Source organism: Malaya genurostris, chromosome 2 (assembly GCF_030247185.1).
Source record: "Malaya genurostris strain Urasoe2022 chromosome 2, Malgen_1.1, whole genome shotgun sequence".
Lineage (NCBI taxonomy): Eukaryota > Metazoa > Arthropoda > Insecta > Diptera > Culicidae > Malaya > Malaya genurostris.
Window position 1 is genome coordinate 71,864,534 of NC_080571.1, and position 24,975 is coordinate 71,889,508.

Sequence of the window (24,975 nt, forward strand, 5' to 3'; positions counted from 1 at the left end):
TATTATATCCACATTCAGTAAAAACCATTCAAGCGAAGAGGTTGTGTTTCGATTGTACTGGCTCGTGAGTAAACGGCTGCTACCGAGACAATTCTAAGCTTCAGGTAGTTAAACTGCCCATAGCAAACGCAATATTCGGGGCGTTTCCCGACTGGAAAGCTAGCAACGAAGGCCATCCCGTTTATACGCACAGAGGTGCGAGAGCATAGAAGTGACGAGTCACAGAGGTGCCATCGCATAAAGGTGCGAAGACGAAGGGGTGCAAAGGCACAAAGGTGCTAAAGCAACCCAGTGCTGATCTACCAGGTACCAGAATTTGTACGCTGCGTAGGATCAAAAGAGACGGCATAAATCGCGAGGTGCTACACTGCAAGCATCGCATTTGATCGCCACCAAGAGCAAAAGCACTGTACCTGGGGTCAGGTACAGGCAGCACAGCAAGTGCAGTGGTGTTCACAACGACGGCAGAGCAACTGAGATAGCAGTAAACGACAGAAGACTGCCAATTGGAAACAGCAGAAGACTGCCAATTGGAAATCGTTGGAAGAGCTTCACGTCGTTCTTCACGATAAAGGAACAGAGACATCAGCTACAAGGTAGATTTAATTTAATTTATTTTTTATTTCTTATATCTGAAATTTTACTAAACATAAGATTTTATTTTGGTATTATTAATTTACAAAAAAATTTAATGTAATGGATGATCTCATGGAAGATCATCCGAATCCGATTCCGGATACTAGTAAGAGTTTAAATACTCCGAGGGCTAAACATTATCCACAGGGTACCACTGGGCCATGGATAGTCTATCTTCGAAAAAAAGAAAAGATTTTAAATTTGATGCAAATTACCAAGGATTTGACATCACATTTCTCTGAAGTTAAAGAAATATGTAAAGTTAATAGAGATAAAATTCGAGTTGTTGTCAATGACTTGAAACAGGCGAACGAAATTGTAACCTGTAAATTATTTTCTGTTGAATATCGAGTTTACATTCCATCGAAGGAGGTGGAAATTGACGGTGTTGTGACTGAAGCAAGTCTGACGGCCGATGATTTACTTAAAAATGGAGTTGGTCGTTTTAAAAACTCCATGCTTGAGGGAGTTAAGATACTCGAGTGCAAGCAATTGTACTCAGCATCTATTGTCGATGGAAAAAAGTCGTATCGTCCCTCAGATTCGTTTCGTGTAACATTTGCCGGATCTGCGTTGCCTAGCCATGTCTATATCGACAAAATTCGTCTTCCTGTTCGGCTTTTCGTACCGCATGTTATGAATTGCACGAACTGTAAAAAATTCGGGCATACAGCTACTTACTGTAGTAATAAGTCCAAATGTATCAAATGTCAAGGGCCTCATAAGGATAATCTTTGCGATAAAAATGTTGAAAAATGTGTTTATTGTGGGGAGAGACCTCATGATGATCTTTCAGTATGCGCTGCATTTAAGTTGCGTAAAGACAAAATGAAGCTTTCTTTAAAAGCACGGTCTAAGCGCACATATGCAGAAATGCTTAAAACGGTCATACATGTCTCCCCCTTGGAAACCGAAAACGGTTTTTCAAATCTTATGGAGCCAGAGGAATCTGACTCCGACGGAAATAGTGAAGATACCTCGTTTGTCACTCCTCAAGGGTCTGTTAAGAGGAGATTAACAAACCACAAAATACCTAAAAAGACACCTAAAATTACATCTTCAAAAAAAGATCCCCGTGTTAAAGCTAAAAAGCCAAATTTAAAACCAAAAACTGTGCCTCCTGGTTTGTCAAATTCACAAACCAATCCAGAAACTAGCTCAAGGAAAGACAATAATCCAGTGGGCTCCGTTTCACATTCACCAACAGGATTACTTAAGTTTTCGGAAATTGTAGAATGGATTTTCGCAGCATTCAATATTTCTGAACCTCTAAAGACTATCATAACGGCATTCCTTCCAATAGCTAGAACTTTTTTGAAACAGTTATCAGCTCAATGGCCAGTTCTTTCAGGTTTTGTATCATTTGATGGATAATTTATCATCCGCCGCAAATGATTCAATCACTGTCCTGCAGTGGAATTGTCGAAGCATCATGCCAAAACTTGATTCATTTAAAGTTTTGTTGCATAGTCAAAAATGTGATGTATTTACTTTGTGCGAAACATGGCTTACATCAAACATAGCCTTAAATTTTAATGACTTTAACATTATACGTCTCGATAGAGACTCTCCGTATGGTGGAGTGCTTTTAGGAATTAAGAAATGTTATTCCTTTTATAGATTAAATATTCCTTCGACTTCTAGTATAGAAGTTGTTGCTTGTCAAATAAACATTAAAGGAAAGGACATTTGCATTGCTTCAGTATATATTCCTCCAAGAGCTCAAGTTGGACAACGACAGCTTAATGAAATTGTCGAAGCCCTTCCTGCTCCACGTTTGATTTTAGGAGATTTCAATTCGCACGGAATGATGTGGGGTTCCGTTTACAATGATAGCAGATCATCCTTAATATATAATATTTGCGACAATTTTAGCATGACGGTACTAAATATGGGTAGCATGACACGGATCCCAAGACCTCCTGCACGTCCAAGTGCATTAGATTTATCTCTTTGCTCGACTTCAATTCGACTAGATTGCACCTGGAAAGTATTTCCTGATTTACACGGTAGCGATCATTTACCAATCATCATCTCAATTAGCAGTAACAAAGGCATTGCTAATTCAGTTAATATTCCATATGATTTGACAAAAAATATTGACTGGATTAAATACCAAAGTAATATTTCAAGTGCCTTAACTTCAATGGAAGAGCTCCCCCCACTTGAAGAATATGACTTCCTCGTTTGTTCGATTCTGGAGGCCGCAGAACAAGCCCAAACCAAACGATTTCTTGGTCCATCGTCTAACAGAAGGCCTCCAAACCCTTGGTGGGACAAAGAGTGCTCAGATGCTAAGCACGCGAAACAAAATGCTTTCAAGACGTTTTTAAAACGAGGAGGAGGAACTCCTCAGAATTTTGAAAATTTCTTGACTTTAGAAGCCAAGTACAAGAGCATACTTCGGGCCAAGAAACGTAGCTATTGGAGACATTTTGTCGAAGGTTTGTCAAGAGAAACCTCAATGAGCACTCTTTGGAATACGGCCAGACGAATGAGGAATCGTAACGTAGGAAATGAGAGTGAGGAATACTCGAACCGATGGATATTTGATTTTGCGAGGAAAGTTTGTCCAGATTCTGTTCCTACGCAAAGCATTATTAGGGAATCTTTTTCAAATAATGGTTCCATTGATAGCCCCTTTTCAATGATGGAATTTTCCATAGCACTCATGTCTTGTAACAATAACGCTCCTGGGTTGGACAGAATTAAATTCAACTTGGTGAAGAATCTGCCCGACCTCGCAAAAAGACGTTTGTTGGAATTGTTCAACAAGCTTCTTGAGCAAAATATTGTTCCACCTGACTGGAGGCAAGTGAAAGTTATCGCCATTCAAAAGCCGGGGAAACCAGCTTCCAATCACAACTCATATAGACCCATCGCGATGTTGTCCTGCATCAGAAAATTGTTCGAAAAAATTATTCTACGACGTCTCGACACTTGGGTCGAGACGAACGGTTTGTTGTCAGATACTCAGTTTGGCTTCCGTAGAAATAAAGGGACGAATGATTGCCTTGCATTACTTTCGTCTGACATCCAAATTGCCTTCGCTCAAAAGCAACAAATGGCATCTGTATTTTTAGACATTAAAGGAGCATTTGATTCAGTTTCCATTGATGTTCTTTCAGACAAGCTTCACCAACATGGACTCCCAGCGGTTATAAATAATTATTTGCACAACCTTTTGTCAGAGAAACGCATGCATTTTTCACATGGCGATTTGGTAACATTCAGAATTAGCTACATGGGTCTACCGCAAGGCTCTTGCCTCAGTCCGCTCCTCTATAATTTTTACGTGAATGACATTGACAGCTGTCTAGTATCCCCATGTACACTAAGACAATTGGCAGATGATGGCGTAGTTTCAGTTACTGGACCCAAAGCTATTGATCTGCAAAAACCATTGCAAGATACCTTAGATAACTTGTCCGTTTGGGCTGTCCATCTGGGTATCGAATTCTCTGCGGAGAAAACAGAGCTGGTCGTCTTTTCAAGAAAGCATGATCCCGCGCAGCTTCAGCTTCATATGATGGGAAGAATGATCCAACAGGTTTTGACTTTCAAATACCTTGGGGTGTGGTTTGATTCCAAATGCACGTGGGGAGGACACATTAGGTTTCTGATAACAAAATGCCAACAAAGAGTAAATTTTCTTCGAACAATAACCGGATCTTGGTGGGGTGCTCATCCGGAAGATCTAATAAAATTGTATCAGACAACGATACTTTCAGTGATGGAATATGGATGCGTTTGCTTTCGTTCCGCTGCAAACTCTCATATTATCAAATTAGAGCGAATTCAATATCGTTGTTTGCGAATTGCTTTAGGCTGCATGCATTCGACACATACAATGAGTCTTGAAGTTCTGGCGGGAGTTCTTCCATTGAAGGATCGTTTTTGGGAGCTTTCGTCGCGACTGCTAATAAGATGCGAGGTACTGAATCCCCTTGTTATTAATAACTTCGAAAAGCTAGTTGAGCTTCAATCTCAAACAAGATTCATGACTGTATATTTTAACCATATGTCACAGGAAATCAACCCTTCAAGATATATTCCTATCCGTGTCAGCCTCCTAAATGTCCCTGACTCAACTTTATTTTTCGACACATCCATGCAGCGCGAAGTGCGTGGAATTCCGGAACACCTACGCTCGTTGGAAATCCCAAAAATATTTACAAGTAAGTTCAGGCATATCGACTCTGAGAAAATGTTTTACACGGACGGATCGCGAATTGAAGAAGCGACAGGGTTTGGTATGTTCAACAATAATGTTTCGGTCTCCTTTAGGCTTCAAGAACCTGCATCTGTTTATATAGCAGAGTTAGCAGCAGTTCATTATAGTTTGAGTATAATCGTCACATTATCTCCAAACCATTATTTTCTTTTCACAGATAGTCTGAGTGCAATTGAAGCCATTCGCTCAAAGGCTGCTGGCAAAAATGAACCTTTTTTCTTGGGCAAAATAAAACAGTGCCTGAACGTCATATTGAATAATAATTATCAAATCACAATAGTTTGGGTCCCGGCTCATTGCTCCATTCCAGGCAATGAAAGAGCCGATATTTTAGCCAAACGTGGTGCTATTGAGGGTGAAATTTATGAGAGACCAATTGCTTTCAATGAATTCTATAGCGCGTCTCGCCAAAGAACACTTGCCAGCTGGCAAGCTTCTTGGGATAAAGATGATCTGGGTCGGTGGATGCACTCAATTATTCCTAAAATATCGACAAAGGCATGGTTCAGGGGACTGGATGTGAGTAGAGATTTCATTCGTGTGATGTCCAGACTCATGTCCAATCACTACACGTTAGATGCACATCTCCTTCGAATTGGACTTTCCGAGACTAATCATTGTGCTTGTGGCGAAGGTTACCGCGATATTAATCATGTCGTTTGGACATGCGTGGAGTATCGTGATGTCAGATCTCAACTAATAAATTCCTTGCGTACCCAAGGTAGACTATCCAATGTCCCAGTTCGCGACATTCTTGCTTGTCGTGACGTTCCTTACATGAAACTTCTTTATTATTTCATTAAGTCCATTGGAGTTCCAATTTAAATTTTATTTTATGTTAGATTGTTTTCTCTTCCATGAGTTCAACCAATAGCCAGCTATCTTATATTAAATAAAAGTGATGAACTGATACAAACAAACCTGAAATAGTTATAAGATCATGTACAAAATAAATGTATTTCATTTAATGTAATTTATAATAACAACTCGCTTGATAAAAACAGTGTTTAGATTAACTAATGAATACCTACATACTAATAGGATATTCGAAATGTATTAGGTTTAAAGTACTATGTATTGTAGATGCCACGGCGAAGAAAAACTTATGTATATTGCCTATGAAATAAACGTATTTATGAAAAAAAAAAAAATTATATTATATTATAGGGTTTATTATTAGTAGTACTACGTACCTCTGCGCAAAATATAAATTTGTTTTCCTTATAAGTTATCATTTTTAAAGTAACTTTCAACTAAATGTCAAGGTCGTCACAAGCTGAGCTTCATGCCTACACGTGTGTCTGTGGTGACATATGGTCGATTGAATGCGTTGATGGCAGAATGAGAGGATGAGAAATGACATATAAATTCAAGTAATATAATATCATAGCATATCGCAACATATCATTTTATTTATTCTATTATTTATTATATAATTCATTGTACTATATTATATTGTTTTTTATTGTTATTTTCATTATTATATTTATTGTTATTATTATTAATTTGTCATCAATAATAATAACATATATTATTTTTATAGATGTGGATATTATTATTATTATTAGAAGAGAAATATTCTACTTCCTGCAGTATTGCCAAGATAAGAGCATAACTTACACTACATTAACTGTTATTTTATATCATTGTATTATATTATATTAAATTAAAATATATTATATTATGTTATGTTATATTATATTATTTTGTAATCTATTATATCATTTTATGTTATATTAATTTCATTACACTATGTTTCATTGTATTTATCAATATAAAACATTTTGCACGGAGGCGTAAAGGGGAGGGAGCATCAGGGCATCGGACGAATTGATGACTGGACAAGGGATTGTGGATAGCCAGCCCAAGTCACTTGAAGGAAACTTGTTTCCTTCTGAAGTTTTGAAATGAGTCTGACGCGCCCTTCTCAAACAAACCATCAGGCGGGTTCAAGCATGTATAGCGATATGCTTCATCCATGCACTGGATATTATGGTTGGAAGAGCATCTTTTATTCCCGCGGAATACGAGTAAGTGACTCTACTTACGTATCCGCCCAACCCTTTTTGTTCGCTTTTCGGTAACAGCTATAGTAAGAAGGTGAGTGGATGAGTCATATCGGGGCTACTGTAAGTCTACCCGCATCCACTGGCAAGTCCTTGAACTGATGGTGGCTTCACTTCACATCACATCACATCACATAACTCAATACTTGCGCTTAAGCCTTCAGTATCTTAGAACCATGATCATCAATATTTAACTGCAGCGCAATATCTTTTTACGGTTCGGATGAAAACGACTTTTGCTGGTCGCCGCAGATCCTGGAGGAATACTCCTGAATGTTCTGTGGAGACCAGTAAAAGTCGTTCTGGATCACTTCAAATATTAGATTTGGCATTGAATCGGACAGTTTTGGCAGTATTGACGTATCGATTTTAGCCCAACATTCTTGAACTGCTGTTTTGAGGATGCTAAAATTACCCAAAGGCTTTCAGTTGTATTGCAATAAGGAATGCAAGCTTACCAGTCATGTAGCGGAATGTTTTTCTCAGCGAACCAAGCCTTGAATTTCTTGGAGACGTGAATAGATGCATTATCCTGCTGAAATACGACACCTTCATTCGGCTCGTTCTTAATATGACCGATCAAAACTTCTTCCAACAGCTCCACAGCTTACTCGATTGCTCGGCAATCCATGGAAGTTGACCATCAATGTTAACTTCCCTCTCTGAGCAGCCTAGATAGCCGTGTAGTGTCGGTAGCGGTTTCCCAACTGGCTAAGAATAACGCTACGGTCCACCGGTACCGGTGGTATAAGTCCACCAAACAGGTAAGCCGTGTGTCATCCGGCGGAATTATTTTCTACCAAGAATTGATCCACTGGTTTCCTGTTCCATGTCGTAAAAGGCCACAAAAATAGGAACTCCTAAGTCAAGGTGTATTTCCGTGCCGAGGACTGGGTGGCTGCAGGAGGTTAAACAATGCAGTCGTGAACGGAATATCTTGGGTTACCCTTACTGGATACACGCAATGCTTAGCAATCGACTTCTTTGTTCATCATTTCGGCAAGCAGAGATTAGAAAGCTAAGTGTCTGTGTGTGTCCTCAAGGTGGTGTACTATCCCCACTTTTATGGAACCTAGTCGCTGATGGTTTGTTAAGGAAACTTAATAACCTTGGATTTCCGACTTATGGTTTTGCCGACGATTATCATATATTGATGACCGGTATAAGCATTACCACTCTCTTTGATTTAATGCAGTAAGCCCTGCGATCTGTTGAGCAATGGTGTTGTCAGGTTGGATTATCTGTAAATCCGGGCAAAACTTCAATGGTGCTTTTCACTCATCGTAGGATAATCACAGGAGCTCGTCCGTTACAGTTCTTCGGTTCAGAGGTCACTGTGGTTGATCAAGTTAAATACGTCGGAGTTATTCTTGATTCAAAACTGAATTGGTCTGCTCATTGACTTCAGGATTAAAAGAGCTTGCATAGATTTCGGCCAATGCAGACGAGCTTTTGGAAAATCATGGGGACTCAAACTCAGATACATTCGTTGGATCTACACAACTATCGTTAGACCAATTTTAGCATACGGATTGTATGGTGGCAGAAAGAAAAAGTTGCGACAGTTCAGTCAAAGCTAAATCATCTCTAAAGGATGGTCCTAATGGCGATGACAGGAGCATTCACGACAACTCCTACTGCTGCTCTACTGTGCATTAAAACACTACACGTGTTCCTAAAACAAGAAGCATTATCTTGTGCATACCGTCTTAAGGTTACAGGGCTTTGGAACAGTAACCCTATAGACTATACTACTAGCCACACTCGCTTGTGGTTTCAAATGGTTACCTGGAATGAGTATTTACTCGCTCCTAATGACCTAACTTTTACATGCAGTTTTTCTTTCAAAACATTCAATGTGAGATATCCTCTTCGTGAGGAATGGTTGTCTGGTTATTTGGAACGACAACTTGATGAACACATAGTTTGTTATACGGACGGCTCTCTGTTGAATGGTCGTGCTGGTGCTGGTGTCTACTGTCGTGAAATTAGGCTAGAGCAGTCTCATTCACTTGGTAGATACTGTACTGTGTTCCAAACAGAAATCTACGCGATTCTGTGTGGAATACAATCGACACTTCAGCAGAGAATCTGTGGCAAACGAATTTATTTTTGTTCCGACAGACAGGCAGCTTTAAAGTCACTCAGTTCGAATGATTTACGGTCAAATCTAGTGATCGCATATCGAAACCAAATTGAAGACCTCAGCATTTGAAATGCTGTTTAATTCTTATGGGTACCCGGCCATTCTTGTACAGGGTCCGCCATCTAACTTTTTTTTAACTAGCGGTTATTTCGACATTGGTAACCTTAATGTCACTTCTGATTTGACAGAAACTTAGTTTTATCCTTCCGCAGAACGAAAATGGTTCTGTATACGCTTGAGGAATGCGTGAAAATAGTGCCAACTGGGCTTGAAGAAGACGCCGATTTTTGCCAAAAAATCATCTTCTCGGATGAGGCACATTTTCATCTCGGCGGGTATGTTAATAAGCAAAATTGAAGAGGAAGACTTGGACACCATTTGGTTCCAACAAGACGGAGCTCCGTGCCACACAGCCAACGCTACGATCGATCTTCTGTGCACACTCTGGTGCAAAGAATGATTTCGTGGGTCCTGAACCAGCTTTACCACTTTCAACTAGTTGGATAAAGCACAAGATTCGTTCTTTGGCTGCATCCAAACATGCCAGCAACTGGCGCAGCTTGCAAACAAGCATTTTTACCAGATTTGAATCTGAAAATGTCAAAGCGTCTACTGCATTTCTCCAAGCATCATTGCAGTATTCTGGTCAGAGCTCTGACTGGACATTACAAGCTCAATTATCACAGGACCAGTATTCAGCGTGCTGAGTATTATTTGTGTGATTTGTGTGAATGCTTCATATGATCTGATATGTAACTGTCCCGCATTGACGCAACTACGTATCCGGGTTTTTGGTTCTCCATACATGATTGAGTCTGTGTATGCGGAGCTAAAATTAAAGGATATTTCATCGTTTCTCACCTAATGTGGTAAGGGGCTATAGTCAGAGGAATTTATTGTTTTTCCTGGAGTGAATGAATCCTTTCTGTATTGACCTTAAATAGGTTTTATATTTTGAGCCATTTTTGAGAAAATTCCGAGCTACTTTACTGAAAAAAGATCGAACATTTTTTCGTGCAATTGAGACATTGGAGTGGACTCTATAATTCGTCCTTCTTCCTGCTTCAGTCGAATATCCTTCGCTATTCCGGAAAATTCAACATTTATCAACATTCCATAGAAATTAGACTTAGCTCTATTGAGCCACCTTGTTGATTGTCAGTTGCTCAGTCGATATGCTCTAGAGAAACATCCGGTTACTATGGGTTAAAAGGCGAAAAATGGCCGCCATTTTGTGTTTACTAGGAGGAAATTTTTCATTCTAGTTCCGACCATAGCCGATTCGATACATAATACGAAACAGTTTTGCTTTTTGTTTTCCGATGATTGGTTTCCAAGAAATGATGACACCCACCGACTAATCGAACAAGTTTGGGTAGCTATTTTTAGAGCCGCTATATTGAAAGAATAAGAAAAAACCTGTTTTAATCCACCTAGTGGTGTAATGATGCCTTTCTCATATCAATCATACCATCATATATAATACTGTGGTATTCTTCAAAATAATTTTCTTTGATTCCTAAAAAGAATAACCGAAATCGGTTTGTTTGACCGTCTACTGATAAAAACTATTAATTGGAGAAGATTTGAGGTCGATTTAGAAAACTTTTTACGGTTTTTCGCCCTTTTCAGTGATGGTTTTTTTTATATTTCCGGATCCGGAAGTCGAATCCAGATGAAATTCAGGAATTACGTAAGGGACCACAGGACCTTTCATTTGAACCTAAGTTTATGAAAATCGGTCGCGCCATCTATGAGAAAAGCTAGAAAACATATTGTCTTTTTTTTGCACATTTTAACCCATAACTCCGGAACCGGAAGTCGGATCTAAACAAACTTCAGAAATTTTGTATGGGACTACAAGACCTTTCATTTGAACCCAAGTTTGTGAAAATCGATTCAGCCATCTCTGAGAAAAGTTAGTGCACTATTTTCACATTTTTTTTTGCACATTTTACCCCATAATTCCGGAACCGGAAGCCGGATTCAAATAATATTCAGGAATTTTGTATGGGATCACAAGACCTTTCATTTGAATCTAATGTCGTTTTTCATTGATTCCACTCGCTCGGTGCCAGTGTTTTGCCCTGACAGTTGATCAATGAAACGGTTTTGTAGAGTTTGGTTTGCACGCTTGCTGCTCTGAAAAGAAAACGGGTGCAAAATAGTTGCCCGCGAATTGCCCCGAAAGTGCATTTTTTCGTGCGGTGCAAATCAATGAAACACAGTGCACCTGTTTTGATTGCCCGACTGCACGAAAAGTGCACGAATCGAGCAAAACACTCCACGAGTGTTCTCAATGAAAAACGACATAAGTTTGTGAAAATCGGTTCAGCCATCTCCGAGAAAAGTTAGTGCAAAAAAAAACGTTACATACACACACATACACACACACACACACACATTTTGCGTACTCGACGAACTGAGTCGAATGGTATATGACACTCGGCCCTCCGGGCCTCGGTTCAAAAGTCGGTTTTCACAGTGATTGCATAACCTTTCTATATGAGAAAGGCAAAAAATACTTTTATGTACTTGTATCTGTAGAAACTATCATTTTTAAATATTGTAAAATCAATGTGGATTGTAATGTGGAATTTAAAGAAAAACACGTTTTTTGAGGAACCTTAAATGATTATTGTTTGGATAGGGCATGCGGTGTTATAAAGAAAAAATTCTATACTACACTTTCGTTGTGTCTTATCATATTTGAAATTGGATTTATCATTATTGTATTAGTATTTTAACCTTTATCTATCATTCGCCGGAGTTGATATCGTGGTTTATAAGGGTACAGTTTGTAGTTTTTTCAGTGAACCAATGTTATTCGTATTTATGTCAGTTCGGTTATGTCTCTGACATTACCCACCCGCATTGTTTATCATCAGCCTAATATAACCTGTAAATACTAAACTGTTGAAGCTCTAACTTTTTTTTGTGAAACGACATTGATCAAATTATTATTAAATATTCAAAAACAGGTTTAAAATGAAAATATCGCCAAAATTTTGCTTTCACAGTTAAGGGCATCGTGTAGAGTCTAACGGTAAAAAACACTATTTTTGTGAATTTGTTTTAGAGCTAACGTTCAACAAAATCAATTCAAATTTTTTACATAATACAAAGCATCATTCGAACAACATTCCGTATTTTTTCGTGAAAAAAATATTGAGAAATATGTCGGTGAAGAAGTATTTTTGAGGACGCTTCCAAAAAAATCGTAATTTGTGGAATCCACTGTATCTCAGCGTAGACTAATCAGAAGTCAACAAACCAAAGCAGTATAGTTAAAGTAGATGTTTTTCTAGACCCCAACATCAATGATTTCTTTTGAATTTTTGGTGGTTGTTTAAAGTCAAAAATGCTATTTTTAGCTGTAAAACCAATTTAACAAAAAAATAAAATGGAAAACGTTGCAGTCTGGTATTTTACATGTAGAAAGTATGTGCAAAATTTGAAAAAAAAATTGGTGAAGTAGTTTTCGAATGACGTTGGACGTGGACTTCCGAATACTACTTAAAGTTTATTGTCTATAAAATCGAAGGAAACAATTTATTTTTCCGGGGAGCGCGTACGGTCTAACACTTTCATAATAAAACATTTTAAGAATGTTTTGTACAAATTTTCAATTCAATCGAAGCATAACTCTTGGGCCTGTACGCCGAGCTCTTGCTTTTTCTCATTATGAGATAAGCAAAGGTAAAGGCCCATAACTTCCAGAGTTTTTGTTTTACTATAAGAAAATAAAAAGAAAAAAATAAATGATTTTTTAAAGTGTTAGCCCCTATCCGCCCCTTAGTTTTGAGAAATTCGGTGATTGAAATAGCATTCAACTTTTTTTCAGTGTATATATTTTTAGAGTTTGATTTCCTGTATTGAATGAAATGCGAATCAAGAGGATGACATCATTATAGCATGCTGTGATTGGCTCGTGAAAACATAGATTAATCCAAAAACGACGTTGCAATACATGTTTAAGTTAAATGTTTCGGAATCGGAGTTAAAATATGTAAACCCACCAACAAATGACTAAGTTATAAGCGTTAAAAATTATGACAGAGAAAGGTTACGCGTTTTTTGTATTGTATTTTGAAATTGACACCCGGCCTCGTATAGTGGATGTAAAAATTTGACCTCCTAGTAGTTCGAACAAGTTGAACTATTCGATGTTATTGAATGTTGAAGCATGCACCTAATGTGAGCCTGTGAAAACGAGCACATGACAGTCGTTTTCGGACTACGCTCAATGAGCGTGTTGTGGCTTCCGGCGTTGGGTTGAGGATGTCAAAATTGGAATGGACATTTCGAGTAATTTTATTTAAAGGTTCTAATGAAGAAAACTGAACTCGAGAATGCTTAATGCAGTTGAAATGGGGTTTGAAATAATATTTTCGTATTTTTTTCTGATGCACCCTGTGGATTTTGGAAAATAAAGAGTGAAAAGGGCTCGGTATAGCAGTCAAGTCCAATTTTGATAATATGCGAGTGCGAAAGTTTGCTTCTAAGCGATGTCAAAATTTTGTTGTCTGTGAGTCAAAGTTTTGCTGAAATGGCGTAAGTGTCCGTAACAATTACGGTGTCCGAAATTGTACATTAAAGGACTCTGTATTCGTAGTCGAGATTTCTGTTGTTTGTTGAAGTTCTGCTAAACATTTTTTCCATATTTGCAATATTTTCAATATGAATATAAAACCCGAATATTTCAAAATAACTTATCACTGTTCTCTTCATCTCTTTTCAGATTATTTCCGAAAATCCGGCTGAAACAAAATTCCTGTGAGATGGCGACCTCGCCAACGTCGACCAATACCTCGAACTCGGTGTCACTGCACCGGCAGTCCAGCAAGAATGCCGATTCGATTTCACTCTGTTCGACCACCAGTGCCTTTTCAACCTGCCCCGATCGGCATGGCTTCTACGGGGGCAGTCAATTCTCCGAGAAACCAACTAAGGAAACGCTCACCCGAGAGCAGATTGTTGCGCGTGAGAAAAAGTGGCTGCACATGACCAACCACTGGCAGGAGTACATGAACAAAAACTACAAGAAGGTAGGTCCGGGGGACGGGATTGGTTCTTCGGGATAAAATATATGACAAAAACTTATTTACTGTTACAGCTCCGCGAACGATGTCGCAAGGGAATTCCTCAAGCGGTGCGTCCCAGGGCTTGGTTTTATTTGACCGGTGCCTATCAGTTGCAACAAAAGTATCCCGATCGGTACGCGGAGCTTCTGCAGCAACCCGGGAACCCACAGGTCATAGAGGAAATCAAAAAGGACCAGCACCGACAGTTTCCGCATCACGAGATGTTCATCGATGAGGAGAAACCGGGCCAGAAGGAGCTGTTCAATGTGCTGAAAGCTTATTCGATACACAATCCCAAAGTAGGTTACTGTCAAGCTCAAGCTCCGATCGCTGCCTTCCTACTAATGCATTTGCCGAGTGAGCAAGCCTTTTGGTGCTTTGTTACTATTTGCGATAAGTGAGTATATTTATTATGATTTGCTAGCCGTACAGACAAAATAGCACCAACGCAAGCGTTAAATTGCCTTAATTGTTGAAGCAGGCTTCGAAGGTGCATGTTTATCGACAAATTAGGTTGTCTTTAGTTCGTTCCGGTTCCACGTTTCAAATCGACACGCGGAATTTTGTCGCAAACGTGATTGTATAGAGACATCATTGTTTATTGCCCGAAAACACCGCGAGACTTCCGTGCAACTACGCGGATTCTCAATTGACCAAAACCACAAAAGGTAGTCAACGCAATTGGACTTCCCACCATTTGTCACGTTTGATTTTACTTTCTTGAATAGCCTTCTTGTTTATTCTATTGAAATTAAAATTACTGCGATGACTAACACTGATAATCGGGTGTTGCTAGTTTCATAATACGGATTTCTAAATTAATGTATATAAATATAATCATATAGATTCGTCAAATATCGATAGATCAAACAGAAGTTTTAAGCTAAAGAAATAAATTAAACGATATGAAACCATTTACCATTAGCTTGTAATAGGTATAAAGCTATCATTTCCATACGGTCTATCCACATTAATTCGACCATTTTCAAAAAAAAAAAATAACATGTAAAATATGTATTGAGGATTTTCATGGCTTCCTAATAAAACACCTTACTTGATTCATGCTACACATTTTTTATAACCTATCCTAATTGCCGGATTTTTAAGGCTGAACTGTAGCAATCAATCGGTGGCACTGAACGAAGTTCTATCACCTCTTCTACGTGTAAGCAATTTGAACTCGGTACTGCCAATTATTTCTGATTGCAGCTAGAAGTAGATGGGACAAAGAAATTTCGTTCGCCAGTGCTGTGTGCTTACGAAGTAATTACATGGCAACTTGCGAAGTAAAAAAAAATAAACTATCCACTTGGAATGAATTATTTCACACAAGCTTCCAATACTTAGTTTTCTTAGGTGACGCTTTGAATATTAATATGTGAATGATTCTTATGTTTCTTTTGTTAGGATAAACAACATACAACGAAAAAAACTCATCGTTCTAGGCTCGTTGATTTGTGATTATTTAAGATCAGATGTTATACTGAACTGAAAAAAGTGCATTTAAGAAATTGGAACTGGACGTTATCGAAATGAAAATCCATACATCAATCAGTCATGTTCATATTGAAGAATTTCGCACTTACTCGAACAAATATTGGCAGCCCCCTCTCAGATTTCAATGAAACAATGGAACCGATTTTTTTTATTGATTCAGACCGTTTCTTGAAAAGGGTCAGATATTATTAGCAAACCTTTCCAAATGGCTTTAGTAGAAAAATAGTAAGTCCTATAAAAAAGTTTTCGAATCAAAATATTGAAAAAAATCCTAATCGATTTCCACACTGGAAAAACGATATTCAAAATTTAAGGACAAAAAACGCCATTTTTCATTTGGATGAAGCTTTGTCCTAAGATAGGTAATTATGTTCCCAACCTACTGTCTAATATTCAAGTTGGGCACTTTTAAGGAAAAAAGATATTAGATAAAATAAACTTTTTTGTCCAAAATGCTTTCTTGTTCTGCGAATTATTATCGAAAACTAAACCGTGAAAGTCATAATCATCTAAAAATTCCGAAGAGTTCATGTCAATGAACAAATATTGCATTAATACTAATGCATGGCGAACACTTTTTGTTCGGAAGATATAATTGTATAAATGGTTCTCAAAGGAGTTTAAATGATCAACTAACTCATACTTTTCGACTGGAACTGTCATTATGGAGTATTCAAAGAAAATTTGTGACTGTGTCCGAGTGAAGGTTATTGTATAACATTTCCTTACGTTTACTGTCATGTTATTGTGATGATGCCATATGTTCTGAAATCATTTACATTCCTACTTTAAATGACGACAATTCACTGCCGAGAGTAACACAGTCGATTCGTGGAGAACGGAAAACAACTTCTAAATTTAAAGGTCATATTAGTAGATGGTCATACAAATTTACTTTGGCTATACTGGTTTCGGATTAACTTCCGGAAGTAATGATCTGAAACTCCAAAACGAAACTTACATTAATTTCTCAGAGATAAATTAACGTTTGAGCATAGAAAATAGTACGATGAAGTCAAATAGGGTTAACGAGGGTTATGGCCAAGTAATTGAAGCCTAAGCCGCTGATTTTAAGCATGGTAGCGATGCTTCATGTAAAGCCATTTCACAGCGATTGCGGTCTTCAATCGCTTCATTAATGCACGCTAATACTAGTTTTTTTCTGATTTGAGGTAGTTCTCCAAAAGTATACTATGTCGATCCCAGAAAAACGACGTCATAATCTTTCCGTCCCATTAAGATGCCCTTCGAGGCACTCGTGCCGCTTCTAAACACTTGCTGACTTCAGTCTATTGTCGGGTAACTATTCTGTTCTCTGGTGATTATTAATGGATTACGGCAAACGAGTAGTTGAAGTGCGCTTGCGTTCGTCTTTCTAGCCTTAAATGGGTATGTGCGGGATCCAGCGGCAGGATATCTTTCTTATCTGCAGAATCTTGCTTAACTAAGGCGTGTTCGCGCACTTTCTCTTTCCTTTCTTCCAGTACAATTTTATGTATTATTTTTATTGTCATTTATTTCACCCCGGCTTCATCCTCCATTTTATGTGGTTTTTGACTCTGTTCGGCTTCCGAGGACCTGCCGCTGCGTGCCTTATCGGCAGTGGAGTTTTGACCATGACGTAACTCTCAAAACATCTATCTCACGGTGTAATCTATAGGATCAACAGCCCCATACTATTTAACATACTTTTTTTCGTTTCTGTTTCTGATTTCGGGAGGGTTCAGAGCCAGGCCAAGTCGTTTTAGGATCATTTCATCAATTTCATTTCATAATTTTGACATTTCCAGTAGATTTTGTCAAAAAGTGTCTTCAATATGTTAAAATTGGGATGCCAAAACTCTTGTAACGCCTTTTTAACACCTTCAACTTACAAAAAGTAACACAAATAACGCTTCGTAACACACAAAACTTACAAAAGAGTAACGGATGTACCGCCTCGTAATGCTTGCGTATTTTAAATATGTAACACATGTAACGTTACTTAAAACTTACAAAAAAGTTACGCATGTAACGATTTGTAATGCCTATAACTTACAAAATAGTAGCACATGTAATGCTTCGTAACGCCTAAAACTAGTAACGAACGTAACGTTTCGTACTGCCTCTAACTTATAAAAAAGGGACGCATGTAACACCTCGTAACGCCTGTAATTCACGTAATAGTAACACACGCAACGCCTACAACTCACAAAAAACTATCTCATGTAACGTTTCGTAACGCCAAAAATTAGTACAACTTACAAAAAAGTGACTCATGTAAAACAACGTAACACATATAACATACAAAAAAGTAACACATGTAACGCTTCGTAACGCATATGACTTACAGAAAAGTAATACATGTAACGCTTCGTAACGTCTGTGACTCACATAACAACAACACATGCAACGCCTTCAATTCAACGTTGTAACGCCTAAAACTTACTAAAAAGTACCGCATGTAACGCTTCGTAACGTCATAACTCACCAAAACGTTACTCATGTAACGTTTCGTAACGCCTACGATTCACAAAAAAGTGAGGTATGTAATGCTTCGTAACGCCTTTACCTTTCAAAAAAATAACGCTTCGTAATACCTTTAACATACAAACAAGTAACACTTCGTAACACTCCGTAAGGCCTATAACTTACTAAAAAGTAACGCATGTAACGCCTATATTTTACAAAAAATAACGCATGTAAAGCTTTGTAACATCGATAACTTTAAAAAAAGTAACGCATGTAACGCTTCGTAATGCCTTACTTACAAAAAAGTAACGCATAACTATAACTTAAAAGTAACGCATCGTATCTCGTCTGCCGCAAGAATCTAACCCTTATACGGTTTTAACAATCATAATTTCCACAAAATAACTCATATGATTTTGTAACCCTCAATTTAAGAAAATTATCGTATGCAACGCTTTCTTTAACTTTACGTAACGTTTCCCATTTCATGATAATATCGAGTGAGACGCTTCGTCAAATGGAATTTTTTTTTTCCATATTGGGGATGGGTAAGTCGATGCCTTTTACCAAAGACATCATATTAACAAGATATCCAGCTCTCACATTTCCCGAACAAATCATTGGCAACATCCTTTTTTGCGAGCATTTCGCCCCCAGACGAGCCCGCATCGAATCTTATACATAGAAGTAGGGGAGAAAAATGTCAAATTCGTGCGCGCCAAAACAGCAGGGTTGCGCACCCATACAATTGACATGATATGTTGAATGTGATGCCGTTGCTGAACTGAAGATTGACTTCGCTCCAAGCTGACAGGGTCTGCTTTTACGCAACCCGCCTGGGTTCGATTCCCAACCCTGCACATAGGGTCAGAAAGTTTTTCTAGCCCGAAGAGGCGAATAACTTTAAGATTAAAATCTAGACATCGAGACGGTGATGATATAAATGAAAATCAATTTAACGTGGCTTCTAACTTTGTGAACTCTGTCTAAATATGATTGTCTCAGATTGCAATTGCATTCGTTTCGGTTAACAAAAAGGGTGCACAGTGTCGAATATGACAACGTTAAACACAAAATCCCTGAGTACGTGATGGACGGTACCATAGAAATACCTGTAAATGACCATCCCTCGCAGGTCAGTGATCGTTACGTTCGAGAAAATATGTCGCAGTACGGGGAAAATCTTTCCATCGGAAGGGAAGTGTTGCGGATTTTTTTCTCCGGTATCAGGAGTGGTGTGCGTGTGCTACGTATGCGACTGCATAAGGCAATTTCATCTTATGTAATTTGTGCTCAGGGCGAAACGCATCCTTGTAAATCGCTCGTTACCTACGAGGATCAGCTGATTAAATGTCAGTTTCGTGAACAACCTACACAATACGGTAAACCATGCACTGAAATTGCGAAAAAGACATCTTCAACCAAAGATAAGGACAACCATTGAACAGCGGAAACAAGGCGAACATGCAACGACTAGCATCAAATCCATCGACACTTAAGTCAACTTCAGCATTAACAACAGCAGCAGTGACAACTTGATTATCAATAGCGACGACGACAAAATGATCGACGATGGGAGCGGACCCTCAATCCTCGCAGGATAGCATTGAGTGCAGCACTTCATTAAGAAAGCGGGTTATCATAAGATCCAGTCCGTTAAATCTAAGGATCTTGACCGTATCAAATAAATGAGTTGAGTAAAAAAATAATTTGGAGGAATGCTTTGGGATGCTCTTTAAGGGTTCAGAAATATTGAATGGTTTGAGGAATCAGTCTACAATTTCGGGAAACTTCTATATATCTGTTCGTAACGGTGAAATAAAGCCTGTTGGATTATTGGATTTGTATTGTGAATTTGCAAAACCAAGAGGCACAGGCTTTGGTTTTGAACTCTATTGTTTTTGGATTTGCACGAGGATCGTCAGTGTGGGATGAAATTCTTGGTTCTTTGTCGGATAATTTGGGAAAGGTAAACCATGCACTGAAACTTCACCCACATGATCTGCCTTCACTATTCTCAGCAGAGTCCTTAGAATCTAGCCGGTAGAGAGAGCAGAAATGACATTTATATGCAGCTTATAAATATTATATATATTATATTATAAATATTATAAATTTGCAATTTTTTTCTTTAATATTACGCAACAATTGCAGAGGAATTGTCATAGTTCTTTAGTTCGTTTCTAAAGTTTTCCATCACTCTCTACACATTTTTGCCACCTTTGTGGTAATTTGTGAATACCTTTGGCGCTGAATCGTTTTGGATGAACAATTTTCGTTAATTTCCGAAATAATCGAAGTGTTACTCAGAACGGCCAAAGGTGGTTGTAGGATAGGGCCAGGCGTGGAGAGTAAGCCGCGTGGTCAAGCTGGTGGCATTGAAAACTTTCCAGCGCATCGCGTACGCCTTTCAACTTGTACGATGGAAATATTTCATCAACGCGGGAAATATTTCGCAGAGTGAAACTGCAACCTTTTAGATCGAAGATGGCGTCGAAACAAGCGCAAATGCGAAGAGTAATTGTGTACGATCGCAATGATAGTCCGGATCTGTCATTTGAAAACTTGCCAAAAAAGCATTGGTTTTCCTGCAAGCATTGTCCATGACGTTCTTAAATCTGTCGATACACGATTGACAACAGCCAAGAAGGCTGAGAGCAAAACGGATCTCAGGAACCACCAGAAGGACGCGGAAGTGCAACAAACTTTCAACTTTCATGCATACTTTCAAGCACTGACAAGGTATGAAATCGTTCAATGTTAAAACTGTACCGAACCGTAATGATGTGACAGAATGTATGATGGCGCGCAAGTTGTATCGAAATTATTTGACAAAGTTTTCCTGCGTGATAATGGACGATGAAATTTACTTATTTGAAGATTTTCAACAGCTTCCCGGAATGTCTTTTTATACTGCCATGCAAGGGAGCGTAGAGAAAAGCATTTCAGGAAGAAGAAAAAGGCGAAATTTCTCAAAAAAATATTTGATTTAGTAGGCAATATGCAACTGTGGTCAGCAGCAGCTAAATCGGTGGCAGAAAAGTCTGCGCAGATCCTAATGGCTGGAGTTAACTCAAAAGTTCGTAATTTCTTCATGTGGCCTAATTAAGTAACTGTGATTAGTTTTAAGGTGACCAATAATGCACAATTAAATGTCTAAAAAATGCATCTTGGATTGAACTAGCAGAAAATTTGTTTTATTCCAAATTTTACCCTGATTGTCCAGATTTTGTCGCGAACAAGCCTTATCCACTCTATATTCTCTGGTAAAAAGTTCACAATGGACTATGTCACTCGCGTGTTTGAGAATATTTACAACAACACGAATTAGTCAATCAATTTGCACCGTGAGCTCTTCTCATCGAAAGAATGACAAAGAAGTGCTACAAAGCTACGACTTTTATTTAATAGCCATACCCAACTTACTAATACTGGACTGTACCAACTGTCTATTCACCCAATTATTTTATTAATTTCGGTCTACGGATCAACGGATTGCTATGAATTGGGATCCAATATCTTCGCTTCGAAAAGTTGGAATATGTTCAATACTTTTGTTATAACAATGCGAAAATTTATAACGAAAATACTAATTTTCATATAATCGTTCAATGCATATCGATAGCAAATCTCACTTTAACTAATGGTTTTAATTTAAGAAATAATTGGGCAAGGTGGTCCTAAAATTAACTAATATCAATGCGTTTTGCTACATCCGCACAACTGCTTCCAGCGTTACTATTCAGTGTCTTTAATGTGCCTGCGTAACATAAATTTTACCTTCTTCTGTTTTAGGTATCTCAAAGATTATTTTACCCCCGGACTGGAGATGCTGCAGCGAGACGCCGCTATGCTTAACGGGCTACTCAAGAAAACCTCCCCCTCGGTTTACCGGCATCTGCAGAAGCACAAGGTTGACCCGTTGCTCTACATGACCGATTGGTTTCTGTGCGCCATGACCCGCACCCTTCCCTGGGACACGTTGCTGCGGGTGTGGGATTGTTTCCTCTGCGAAGGCATCAAAATACTGTTCAAGGTAGCCCTGGTCATCCTGGGTGCCAGTCTCAACTCGCACAAGGTGCGCAAACAGGCGAATGGACTGTGCGAAACCCTCGAGGTGCTGCGATCTCCCCCGAAGAAGTACATCGAGGCGGACTTCGTAATGCATCATATTTTCCGACTGAACATCACCGTCGAAGATTTCATCCACGAGCACAAGAAGCAGGAAATGCTGCACCGAAAGGCGAAGGTTTCATAGAACCGGACGGGCTACCGGTAGCATCGCTATTCCGGACCACGGCAGGCGGTGGTGATGGTTTCGGGGTATCAGTACCGTGCCTTCCACTCTAGTCTATTCATGGTGGAGTGATGTTCGGGACCGTTCTAGTAGTTGCAGTGTGTTGGTTGCGAAGGAGCCGAGAACATTCTCGAAATTAGTTGTGCAAGAATAGTTTTATCGTTATTATTTCTAGACTAATGTTGAAATTCTCAGTTGTGAAGTTGAATCAAGTTCATTATCAAATCATAAAGAAATCTAGCGAAAAATCTTTGAACTTCTCTACAAAATAGCGACCAAGAAACAATGGGTTGAAATATTATTTGGGAAGTTGTAGTTCCCCAACCTTATGTTCTATAAATTGTATAGTAAGTTATAGTAAGCGTCAGTTGATTGGTATTATAACAATTGTATGAACGAACGAACGATTTATCTAAGCACTAACATAATGTGTATTTAGTTACCACAACCTCCGTTCGAGATTTCACGAAGCAAAACAGTATGAAAGTATGTCATTCGTTCTACCACTGCTAAATTTATCCTATCTAATTGAGGAGTTTAAAATAGCGCCTATTTAGAGTCGATACTATTTTGGAACGCGCAATTCGCAGAAGGGATCTATTTATAAGTATTAAAAGATTGAACTGAAAAAAAAATAAAATCAATCACTGCAACAGCGTAAAATACAGTACAATATTAATCATTTACGAGACTTAACGAGAGAATATAAAACAAAATAACAACGGAACGTATTTCGACTGGAACGCCAAACCACTATTAGAAGAGTTTCATATTTTCGCATTTCTACGAACAGGCGTGGCTTTCCTATTCTACAACCTTTCCATTCCAGAATTTCGTTCGTCGATGGTTTATTCTCACCATACACGTAGCTAAAATCAGTTGTTGAAAAACTCACATTAGAGCTTAATTCAATTTCCTAACAATTTTGCCGTTAGATCCGGAGTATGAGAAATCAACCAGAACTCCGAATTAAAACAAGACGTATGCTGATCGTACAAAAATGGCAAGCGACCGCTACAACAATTAAAAACTAATGCGCAGAGAAAAGATAATTTCCACCAGACGGCGAGGGTCGAACGTTTTATTAATGAACCCTCGAACGTGTGAAAATAATTGCATGACCACCGTAGTACACTGTATTGCAGGCGAACAGCTGGTCGAGCGCGCTTCTTAATCGAAACGGTCGCCTCTACAAAGTGATGAATGTTATAAGTAAGGTTTTGAACTCACAAGTGTTGCTTACAAGTTTATCGTCCAATCAATAGCCGAATTCGCTCGTTAATATGTGAATTTATGTTAACGTAAGCACGATGAACGCCAAGAGGCCAATAAATAATATTTAGCTAGTTTCTTTCCGAAGCACCGTAGCCGTTTGGGAGATAATATTAATTTAAGCAAATTTCAATAATCATATTATTGTGTGCAATTTTCTTTCGTGAAAAAATACGAAAATAAAACGCTACCGGAATACTTCAAACAATATTGCGTAATTATATTTTGCTTTTTGTCTCATAGAGGAAAAATAGTTCAAATCTTGAAATGTTATGACACTGTCTCAGTGTGTGAATGATAACTATTTGCAATACGAATCAGTACTGTTAATCTACTAATCACTATGGCAGTTATACATAGTTGTCACTTTTTATATACCTACTGTTCCGATTATTTATTATTATTCTATAAAAAAAAACATATCTATTTCGTAATAAAGTTTCTGCTGAATAATAATGCCCTTTAGTTAGTAGCAAAACTATCCGAAATGTATTTATTTTCATCTGACCTCCTGATTGCTCTTCATGAAAATGATTTAGGTGCGATCAAACACCCTATTATGAGCTTTGAACATCATCATCCTAATGGGATCGTTTTGACCATAATCTGTTAGTTAAAAATTAAGTCTCGGGAAGCTTCACGATCCACCAATCCGATCGGCCAGGACCTATATGTGAAACTGTGGCCCTTATTACCGGTTTCACTACACGGTGAAAACCAAGTGAAGAGATTGTGACCCTTATTATCGGTATCACTTCAGGGTGAAAATCGAGTGAGGTGAATTTAGGTCTTTAGTACGGAAGTCGCTTCAAAGACAAAAGTAATTATTGGGATGACCTTGATGTCATTATGAACATCACGCCATCAACATTTCGTTGAAAAAAATGAGTTTATAGTGATCACTTCACTATGCGTGATACTGGTAATAGGGAAAAATCAAGTGAAGTGACATGTAAGTGAAGTGAATGTGGAAGTGGAAGTGAGAACGGTAATAAGGGTCTGTATAGATGTATAGATATTGAAGAATCCAATCAGAGTGATCATCTCGAGATAGCGTTATGGTGATTGTCCTATGTATTTAGAAAAAATTTGGACGAATTTATCAATTTACTTGAGTGTGAACGAATGCAGATGACAAAAATGATTATTCACGTGTTGTCATCAAACATATGATTCAAAATTGTTTTATACACCTGAAAATCTGGGATGAAATTTGAAATTTTCAGTTATCAAATAATCTCAAAATCTAACCATAAAAACAAAGAATTTCCCAGATATGAAAACAGTACCCA

At 38.3% G+C, this 24,975-nt stretch overlaps 1 protein-coding gene across 2 annotated transcripts in view; it reads left to right on the forward strand.

The window, feature by feature from the left end:
- LOC131432275 (TBC1 domain family member whacked) overlaps positions 1-23,055 on the forward strand; it is a 38,062-nt gene extending 15,007 nt beyond the window's left edge. For both annotated transcript variants that reach the window (XM_058598456.1, XM_058598455.1), the window contains 3 exons: positions 13,824-14,130; positions 14,199-14,563; positions 21,910-23,055. In XM_058598456.1, coding sequence (XP_058454439.1) covers positions 13,864-14,130; positions 14,199-14,563; positions 21,910-22,372 — 1,095 coding nt within the window. In that variant the 5' untranslated portion in view covers positions 13,824-13,863 and the 3' untranslated portion in view covers positions 22,373-23,055. The remainder of the gene's footprint in view (positions 1-13,823; positions 14,131-14,198; positions 14,564-21,909) is intronic.
- The last annotated feature ends 1,920 nt before the right edge of the window (positions 23,056-24,975 follow it).